Below are 11,023 nucleotides of genomic sequence, written 5' to 3'. Positions count from 1 at the left end.
GCCCCATTTCCTCCTCTTGTTTACTTAGAACTCCCTATATGGTGCAGTTAGGGATCCTGTCTCCATATTGCAGCAGATCAAGTTCATTTTCAAGGACAGCTTCATCCACTTTCTCCATCCTCCACCAGGCCCATTCCCAGCTCTTCCCTTGCCATCTCACCAGCTCCTCCACCTTCATTAAAGTAGCTTTAGAAGTGGGCTTCTCCCCAGGATCCCATGGTTTCCAAATGTGCAACATCCCTTCTCCTGAGTACCCCATGCACTTGCATATTTTCAGTGAATCTTACTGGTGTTCACACCACATGATGTATCTGTAGCATCCATCTTTTATACCCAGCTGTGCTATCTGATTTAGATTCTAAGCTCTAAAAGACAAGAATAATGTCGACATTTTTGGTGCTAGAAATGGCAAAAATTCAGGTGCAAAAAGATGTTTGATAAATGATGTTTTAAAGTTAAGAATGAAGGAAGTGAATTTCAAGCAAATAGAGAAAGAGGAAGAGGAGTCACGTGGCGCCCTTAGTTTTGCTCTGGTTACCTCCATGTGAAGTCATTCACTGGTAGATAACAGCATGTCAGGCTGTCCAATACCAGTTCAATCACACAGATAACATTTTACATATCACCAAGCTTTGTGCACCCTCCTTGAGGATTGTTCGCACACAAGATCATATATGAATCTTGAAACAATCAATTCTGGGAGGTGGATGGAAGAGGTCTGTCCTCATTTGGCTGATGGGGAGAAAGAGGCTCAGGAAGGTACCTGACACAGCAAGTTGGTGACAAAGTAGACTCTGAAAATGATCTCCAACCCTCTCTGAAATTCTGATTCAACCTAATGGCTGGCATGATTACCACTAGAACTTATATATATTTTTTACTATTATTATTTTTTTTAATCAGAGAGAGTGAGTACAAGCAGGGGAAGTGGCAGGCAGACAGGGAGAAGCAGGCTCCCTGCTGAGCAAGGAGCCTGATCTGAGATTCGATCCCAGGACTTTAGGACCATGACTTGAGCCAAAGGCATCCACTTAACCAGCTGAGCCACCCAGGCGTCCCACCACCAGACTTAAACTAGGAAAAAAGAATAGACACAAAATTTGACTTTTCATTTTAGAGTACTTCAGTTAATGGAACTCCAAAGCCACATAAGATCAACATGAGAACCTTTCTTTTAAGTAGATCATATTAACCGAGTGTCCAAAGACCCACCTGGGTGTGGTGCTCCCAACAACAGTCAGTCTGTCCTGAGTTTGGTGACAGGAAACTGCTGCAGGTGTTCAGAGGAAACAGGTGCAGAGTGTGCTTTACAATCAAACCAAGAGTGCTGGTGATCCCGTGAGCCTGCCCACACCACACCACCGGTTATCCTATGTTATCTTTGGTCATGACATTAGTTGAAAAGTCTATCAATTCTAAGCATAACAATACAGGTGGAATCCTTTTATACTAGTCTGAAAGGCATCAAAATCACTACTGCAGCCCTCTGGAAAACAGATACCCATTTCTGGGATGTACAGAGGAGGTAACCATTCTTAGTACACTGTGTGCAAAGAGGACACTGAGCAGAATGGGAGGAGGGGGCCTACGTTTACTCCATTTCCTGTCACACGACCTAAATTTATTGTAAGGTGTCTGTAATAAAATTCTGCTTGGCTATCTCAAATTCTTAACATATTTGGGAAAGCTGGTATTTCCCAAATACTGGCACAGAGGAAGAAAAGGCTACATTTAACTTCCCAGAAGAAATATTCCCTGTATCATCAGACTGTCTGACCAGCTTCATTAAGAAAGCGCTATAAAAACATGATTGTGGGGGCGCCTGGGTGGCTCAGTGGGTTAAAGCCTCTGCCTTCAGCTCAGGTCATGATCCCAGGGTCCTGGGATTGAGCCCCGCATCGGGCTCTCTGCTCAGCAGGGAGCCTGCTTCCCTTCCTCTCTCTCTGGCTACCTCTCTGCCTACCTGTGGTCTGTCTGTCAAATAAATAAATAAAATCTTAAAAAAAAAAAAAAAACATGATTGTGGTCCCCAATGATTACACTTTGGAAACATATTTTAGCTGTTTCAGGGTTCTTAAAATTTGTTACAGATTTTGATTCATCAGAGCTCCAAATCTCTGTTTCTCTGTCATTCATCAAATGTATTAGTGGATCTAATAAAAAAGGATTCCTAGTGGAAATCTGTTATGGTTTTCTTCTGTGCTTCACTCAGGTATCAGAAAAAAGAATGGCCCTTATTATTATATTCCTTACTCTAGTTTGGGAAGTAGGGAAATGTTTACTTCAGGAGTGAATCTCAAGACAGATGATACCCTCTGCCAGGCCCCAAGAACATAAGATGGTTTTAAGTCACTCAGTGGTCATGCACAATAAAATCAGAAACCAAGAGCAACTCTTGCCTTTCCCTTGTGGTCCTCAAAGCTCTTCTTTAAATATCTTGATTTATTACTGACAGGCTGGACTGAACTCTGTTCTATCTCCAGGTCTTGAACACAGAAGAATGTGATTACTAGAAACGTACTCGTGAATAATAATTTGTTGGCCCTGGTAGTTTTGGTAATTAATTTTTTTCTCATTCAAACATAATTTGTGAGCAACTCATCAGCCAAGTGCAAGGATGAGTTATGACCTCCTGAAAGCCTCCTTCTGTAGGTCTGACCTCAATGACGGCATGCACCGAAATGGGATGTTGTTGGTACTTGCATGCGCCCAATTAATAAACAGCAAATACAATTAAGAATGTAAATCTAAACTTCAATATGTATTTTGAATAACCAAATAAATATTAAACTTTCTCCCAGGCTCCCTCCCACCCCGTTTGGGAGGTTGGTTGTTTTGTTCTTTCTAGAACAAAATGAAATCTTCAGTGTGTTCTTACTGCAAAAGCCAAAGTTGCATTTCACACACAGAAAGGTGGAGGGGGCCCTTGGAGCTGTAGCACCAGAAGAAGGAGGAAAAATGCAGATGATGGCTTCTTTTGGAATCATCAGTCTCTACAATCTATCATTTGGTTTCTCACTAGTAGCTTTTTTAATTCCCAAACAGTCTTAGTATTTTTGTTGTTAATATGACTATTAAAATAAGTTCCTATGGAGAAAAAGAGGGAAATCAAGCTGTTAATAAAATGTCTTCAAATCTCTTTTCTCAGAAAACAAAGCAGCAAGTTCACCATACAAACCAGTCTGAATCACACCTTCCCACGGAAATGCTCGATTCCGTTCATCCCTATACCATCTACATATTTCCACCTTTTACCTTTAAAAAGGAGACGAATTTAGTGATTTTTTTTTTCGTTAGCTTAGGTTTGTGGTTTGCCTTCACGAAATGCTGCTGGCTTTTGGCCAAAAGTATGTACATGTCGACTACAACCCAAGTGGTCAAAAAACTGCCCACTTATTAAAAGCATCGTGAGCCGTCCCGTGACTTTATGGCATCCTCTAACTTTGCCGCTTGCTCCCTCGCACGGGCACCTAGCCCAGGAGATGCGCGTTCTCTCACCAACACCCATTTCGTTGATTTCCGTTGAGTCTTGCTTCCACGGGAAGCGGATACTTGGCAAATTTGCAAGGCGATGCCGATCAGCTGTGGAAGTTCTGCACGGCGGTCTGTTTCTGAGAAAGCCGGAGCAGCTCCTCGCGGATCGCTTTGATGAGTGAAGCTGAAGAGTGGCCAGGCTGGAGGTCTTCCGTGGAGCTGGTGGGGTAAGTCAGCCCCGCGCCCTGCAGCCCCCTGTGCGGGAGGTTCCCGGGAGGAGCGGAAGGCTCCCTGCCTGAAGTCCTTGGCACCTGGAACAGCGGTGAGTTAGAGTACTCCTGATGTCCAAGCACGTGCGTCTGAAAAAACACGGCAAACGTCACTGGACTTCCCATGGAAGCGCAGGAGGGGAAACCCCATTCAAACTGGTGGTGGGCGGGCTCCCTGGACTCGACCTCCTCCTGCCCACCTCCCACCGAATGTGACCCTCCAAGAAGGCCCCCGGAGTTGGAATATAGAAACTGTGGAAGAACGGCTGGAGGGAGAGCAGTACAAAAAAGGAAAGCCCTGAACTTAGCAGGTGCCTATTAAATACTGGCTTAAAGGCAGACAGAAAGAAGGATGACGTTGGCCAAGTCTCGGTGCCCCCTGTGTGTGCAAGGGAGGGGCCCACTGGGAGAACAGAAAGGGACCTGGAGAGCTGGGGTGCCCCGTTGAGGTGAAGGGTCAGATGAGAGTATCTGAGAGCTGGAAGAGACGAGCAAGTACTTGCAGAGAGACTGACAAGAACTGCTTTGCTCTGGGACTCGAGCCCTGGGAGGGTGTGCGTGTGACACACAGCGGGGACCGCAGCATGTGAGGAATGTCACAAGATCATTTTCTACTTTATTTACGTGCATCTACTGACTCTTCTGCGCAGCCTTTTCTTTAGAAAGTTATCTGCAGTAAGACACACAATAGTTTTGCTTATATTTGCATAACAAAGTAATTGGGCATTCATTGGACTAGAATTATTGTACTTTTCAGTGATTTTTTCGTATTTTTTCAGTGAAAAATTTCTCTTTAGATATATACATGAGTACTAAATCTGTGGTTTCACTGATGTTAAGAAGTAAGTCTCCTGGTAAACATGGCATTCAAGCCCTCACGCTTCCAAATAGTGATAAAGAGGCAGTGTCAAGTAAACACCGGGTTTGAGAGGAAAATCCAAAATACCTTATGAAAATAAGCTAGGCACAATGAAGGCAGAAAAAGGTCAGCAAATGTAAAGCAGATACCTGAAATTCGAAGTATAACAATGTATTTATTAGAGGAAAATTATATTCTCAAATTAATTTTCTTTCACTGAGTAGTAGAAGCCTCCAGTCAGGAAAATAATTTAGTGCATTTGCTGGAAAGACATGTAAATGCATGTAAAATTCTTGAGAAAAACTGAGGAGAACATTTGTGTCTGTATTGATCCCATTCCTACAAAGGAGTGATCAAAGGGATGAGAAGCCTCTAAGAGAAACTGTGCCTTGGGACCCCCAAACTGTGAGCTTATGGCTGAAGCAACTCCATGGGGTGGTCATAACGGAAATGATGTGGATAAGCCCACAACAAACCATAAATGGTGAGCAAGTAGGTATGTAAGATCATGCAAATTTACCCAATAACGCCGAAGATCAAGTCCAGATTTTAGTCACCTACACGTTCAAATTCACTACTTGAAAGTCAAAATCACTGAATCAGAAAGTACAACTGTGGTTGCCTGCAGCCAGGGTGGGCGGGGGGCACAGGGCAGGGCAAATGCACTTAGTGTTTAATGAGCAAAGAATTTCCACTTTATAAGATGAAAAATACTATGGAGATGGATGGTGGACATAGTAGCGTGACATCGAGGATATACTTAAAACCACTGAACTGTATACTTACAAGTGTCAAAGATGGCAATTTTTATATTATGTGTGTTTTACCACAGTATACAAAAATTAGAAAAATTTTAAAGGTAGCTGTTACTTACAGGTCTCTGTCCAGATTTTCTGTAATGAGTATCACTTTTACTATCTTTTTAAAAGGTTATTTTCAAAAATTCACTACTTTAAGCCTGAAATCTGCCTCAGGTAAAATTATATACTTTCTATAAGTTCAGTGTAATTACTCACCCACCCTGGGTCGGTGGGAACTTACTACGTAAAAACTGCAAGCAAAAATACACTCACAGAGAAAAGGGAGAGAGGTTAAAACTTTTATTTATGTAGGTTTTAAAAACGGATCCTCAAAGCAGAAGCAGCTAAACTTAATGATTATGTCTGCGTTTTCAGTGATGACCCAAACACAAGATACTTACAGCCTCTCTTCGGCCAGCTTCATCCTCCCCATATGAAGGCCAGCCGGGTCCCCCATACTGGCCGCCTCTGCTGGGTGGGATTTCCACTGGCTGGGCTCCAATTCTGCTTGCAATTCCCACCTGTGTCAGGTGCTGAATCTGGGAGCCTGAAGGAACACAGTGGGACAGGCTGGTCACCACTTGCTGGGACGTGAGGCTGCTGGACAAGACACTCCAGCTTTTTGTTTGTTTTTTGTTTTGTTTTGTTTTGTTTTAGATTTATTTATTTGAGAAAGAGAGGAGGGGCAGAAGAAGGGGGGAGAGAGAGAGAGAATCTCCAGCAGATTCCGCACTGAGCAGGGGAGCCCGACACATGGGCTCAATCTCACAACATGAAATCACGACCTGAGCTGAAACCAAGAGTTGGACACTTGTGCTCAAGACACTTCGATTCTGACCACAGCTCTTCCTTAGGGACAAGGGATACAAGCAGTGTTCAAACATGGCACCAGTTCTACCTCCAGAGAATAACATTTCCTATGGAAAACAGACCGTGAGCGTCTTGGTTCGTGGGCTCTTATTTCCATTGAATACAGTGGCTAACAGCAATGTTCTTATCTTCCTGGCTAGACATCAAAGGACAGGGTATAATGGCTATAATAGAGGGCCCTTCCATTCATTTCTATAGAGGTTACAAATAAGGATGATCTTACTTAGAAAAAATGAGTGAAAGGTTTTGGAGTCATAAAGAAGATGTAACGTAGTTCCTTCTTGCTCGTGGCTTTGAGACTCACATGGAGAGAAAATATAATATGCATTTTTTTTAATATTTATTTGACAGAGAGAAATCACAAGTAGGCAGAGAGGCAGGCAGAGAGGCAGGCAGAGAGAGAGGAGGAAGCAGGCTCTCCGCAGAGCAGAGTGCCCGATGAGGGGCTCGATCCCAGGACCCTGGGATCACGACCTGAGCCGAAGGCAGAGGCTTTAACCCACTGAGCCACCCAGGCGCCCCTTGCATTTTTTTTTTTTTTCTTAAAAGGCACGGTGCCTATCTTTTTCCTTTCAGAATGTTTAAGTACATTTATTTTCACTATACTCACATTTTCCCCATAACTTGGCTATGTCATAATTAAAAATTTAAGACCCCTTCCCCCCAACTTCCCAAGTGAGGTATACTGATGGCTGAAGTGAGGAGTCTCTCTAGAGCTCATGTTCCACACGTAGACATGCTGTAGTCTCAAGTAGCTATGAAGGCTGGGCTATGAATGACATGTTTTCTCCTCCATCAACTTTTGGTATATGGATATATCCCTATTTCATAGATTAAGGGAGGAAAAAAGTGATCTTTAAGCACTGTGAAATAAAACACTTGTATCCAAAAGCTTCTCGGATCATAAAATTCATCTGTGCTGTGCGGACCGGTCCTACAAGGTTCAGAGATTTCACAGAGGGAGGGGAGGTGGGCCTCTCCACCTTCCAGTTCTCTCCTACTTGACCGATCAAATTAACAGCCTCCATTAGCCAAATACATTAAAAAAAAAAAAAAAAAGGAATACCACAATTTTATCTGGGTATCTAATAACTAAAGGTCAGAAAAAACCTGCCAGGCTTCTATCAGAGCAATGTACCCTGCAGAAACTCTTGCCAGTTACTGAAGTTTTATATAGTTATTAAAATTACTAGGACGATCAGTACTGTTTACCCAACACACATTCAGCAAATCCTGCAAGGAACAAAAATGCAGCACACTGTTCCCCAGCATTTACCAAGGTGCAGACAAGTACGTAGACAGAAAAGCCTACCTTTGTGTTAAAAGTACAGTGGTAGTTGAAATCCTAATCGAGACACAATTCTGTATCTTGCTTTGTTAACTTAATGTTACAGCACAAGCTTTTCCCCATGATGCAAGTGGGGCATCACATGCAGGAAAACCTGGGTTTGCATTCCAGCCCCGCCACTGCGACCTTGGGCAGCTGGCTACCACTCCCATTGAGCCTTGATGCCTCAATTCTCGAATGGGGATAAAAAATCCACCTCATGATGTTATTTCAAGAACTGAAAGAGATAAAATAGGTCAAGTACCATAAAAGTAAGAGGCAATCGGGAAATCTTAAAACGCTCTTTTTCTGATTCTTTCTGAGCTCCTCATTTTAAAGAGCTGCACAACTGGGGACTTCTGGGAAGATGGTGAAGTAGAACCTGAAGCTCACTTCATCCCACAGATACACCTAGAGAACACGCACATCAGGGTAAACAACCCGGAAAATGACCTGAAGCCTGGCAGAACAGACTCTCCACAGCTAAACGTAGAGAAGGAGCCACATCAGAAAGGATAGGTAGGGCAGAGATGCGACTGGGAACCAAACCAACCCTCCAGACTGTCCTCAGGAGGAGGATCACTGCCAGCACAGAGAAGGCAGAGGAGAAGACTCCAGCTCAGGCACCCCAGGCACAGCGGGCCTGCACTGGGAATACAATCCCCATATCCTTTGGCTTTGAAAACCAGAGGGTCTTAACTTCATGAATTCTTATAATCAGTGGAGTTTAAGACCTAGAACTTTAAAAATGAACAGGCTCAACTCTGGAAGCCAGAGAGTGAGAGAAAATTGAGTTCCCACCCTTAAAGAGACAGCGCAAAAACAGCCTCACTTTGAAACAGCACAGAGGCGGCAGTTTGTGAAACACCTGGGGTATAGAGATGCCACTTCCCTGCCCACCACTCCCAGCCTACATATAGGTGACACCTGCAGGAACCAGCACAGCACAAATACTCTCCACCTCGCTCCCTAACAGTGCACTCTGCCCCACACACTTCTGTGGATCCACCCCCTCCAACCTGTCCTTAGCACCTCTCCAAAGCAGCTCCAGGTTCCTCCCCAGGCAGAACTGAGAAGCTCTGCTAACACTGCACACCCTGTTCCTGTATCCTCCTGCAGACACACTCCCTCCAACCCACGCTTGGCCGGAATCCCTACAAAGAAGTGTCATAGCATGGCAGTAAGCAAGCAGCCCTGACGGGGATCAGCACCACTCAGAAAGGGATTCCTGCTCTGGAGTGAGAGGAAGAAAACCACACGCACAGCAGTCCAACTGGGACCCCAGCAGTGGGCTGGGGGAAGGCATCTGTTGTGACTGCAAGTCCCACTAACCAAGGAAAGCTTCTAAGGGGACAATACAGGGAAAGTGCCCTGTAGTTCAGTGCTACTATATCTCTGGCAAACACCTGGTCTGACCCAAAGCAAGCCCAGTGTGGCCCTAGACGGCCCACTAATAATAAGGGTCCAAATCTTGCCCACAACAGGCAACGAGAGCCATCACCAACAACTGGACTGAAGGCAAAAGTGGCACAGCCACAACTGTAGGGGGCACCCTCACACAGGAGGTGCTTAGGAGATAGCCCTTAAGCACCAGGTTCTGGTGAACAGAGGACACTGCAGGGCACTCCAGCACCTCTTCTTCATAAGACCACTACTTTCAAGAGCAGGAGATATAGCTGACTTTCCTAACACAGAGAGACAGACACAGAGATTTAGACAAAATGAGGAGACAGAGGACTATGTCCCAAATAAAGCGAGGACAAAATCACAGCAAGAAAGCTAAATGAAAGAGAGATAAGTCATATGCCAGATAAATAATTTTTTAAAAGATTTTATTTATTTATTTGACAGAGAGACAGAGACAGTGAGAGAGGGAACACAAGCAAGGGGAGTGGGAGAGAGAGAAGCAGGCTTCCCACTGAGCAGGGAGCCTGACACGGGACTTGATCCCATGACTCTGGGATCATGACCTGAGCCAAAGCCAGATGCCTAACAACTGAGCCACCCAGGCACCCCGCCAGATAAAGAATTAAAAGTAATAATCATAAGGATACTCACTGGACTTGAGAAATGAGTGGAGGATCTCAGTGAGACCCTCAACAAAGAGATAGAAAACATAAAGAATGAATCAGAGATGAAAAACTCAGTCACTGAAATTTCTGGAGGACAGAATAGTGGAAGACAGTCAAGTTGAACAGGGGAGAGAAAAAAAGAATCATAAAAAATGAGTCTAGATTAAGGGAACTCCATCAAGTACAATATTTGCATTATAAGGATCCCACAAAAAGAGAGAGAAAAGGGGGCAGAAAATTTATTTGAAGAAATAGCTGAAAACTTCCCAAATCTGGGGAAGGAAAAAGAAATTCAGATCTTAGAAGCACAGAGAGTTTTCAACAAAACCAACCAAAGGAGGTCCACAACAAAACACATAGCAATTAAAATGGCAAGAAAATTGTGATAAACAGAGAGTTTCAAAAAGAGCAAGAGAAAAGAAAACAGTTACATACAAGGGAAGCTCCATATAGCTATCAGTGGATTTTTCAGCAGAAACTTTGCAGACCAAAAGGGAGTGACATGACATATTCAAAGCGCTGAAAGAAAAAAGAAAAAAAAAAAGCCTGCAACCAAGACTACTCTAACTATCAAGGCTATAATTCACAATACAAAGAGAGATAAAGAGTAAGAGTCTCCCAGACAAACAAAAGTTAAAGGAATTCATCACCACTAAACTAGCCCTACAAGAAGTGTTAAAGGGGACTCTTTGAGTAGAAATGAGACCATAGCAAAAATAAGAACAGCAGGAAGCACAAAAGCAGTACAAATTAAGTATATCTATAAAATCAGTCAAGGGATTCACAAAATAAAAGGACGCAAAGTATGACACCATTTACCTAAAACATGGAAGGGTGAAGAGTAAAAATGCAGTGCTTTTAGAATGGGTTCAAACTTAAACGACCATCAAGTTAAAATAGACTTCAAAATGCATAAGATGTTATATATAAACCTAATGGTAACCACAAGAAAAAAAATCAGTAATGGATCTGAAAAAAATGAAGAGAAGGGAATTCAAGTATATCACTAAATTAAGCCAGGGCACCATGAGATAAGAGAACAAGAGAAGAGAATACAGAAGAACTACAAAACAACCATAAAACAAGTGACAAAATGACAGTAAGTACATACTTATCAATAATTATTTTGAATGTAAATGGACTAAATGCACCATTCAAAAGATATGGGGGGGGTGACAGAATGGATTTAAAAAAAACCAAAAATATGCTGCCTACAAAAGACCCATTTCAGACCAAATACTCATGCAGACTGAAATACAGAAATGAAAAAATATATATCATGGAAATAGAAGTGAAAAGAAAGCTGGGATAGGAATACTTATATCAGATAAAACAGACTTTAAGACAAAAGC

At 43.1% G+C, this 11,023-nt stretch overlaps 1 protein-coding gene across 1 annotated transcript in view; it reads right to left on the bottom strand.

Annotated features, from left to right (window-relative positions):
• Positions 1-823: 823 nt before the first annotated feature.
• The window catches only part of KIAA1549 (KIAA1549 ortholog), a 144,524-nt gene continuing 134,324 nt past the window's right edge, over positions 824-11,023 (bottom strand). The window contains exons 21-22 of the mRNA XM_046020242.1: positions 5,804-5,949; positions 824-3,833 (exon numbers count right to left, since the gene is read on the bottom strand). Coding sequence (XP_045876198.1) covers positions 3,579-3,833; positions 5,804-5,949 — 401 coding nt within the window. The 3' untranslated portion in view covers positions 824-3,578. The remainder of the gene's footprint in view (positions 3,834-5,803; positions 5,950-11,023) is intronic.

The sequence above is a fragment of the Meles meles genome, chromosome 10 (assembly GCF_922984935.1).
Source record: "Meles meles chromosome 10, mMelMel3.1 paternal haplotype, whole genome shotgun sequence".
In the NCBI taxonomy this organism is placed as follows: Eukaryota; Metazoa; Chordata; class Mammalia; order Carnivora; family Mustelidae; genus Meles; species Meles meles.
The sequence above is the reverse complement of the archived record's forward strand: the minus strand, read 5'-3'. Positions and strand labels throughout refer to the sequence as shown.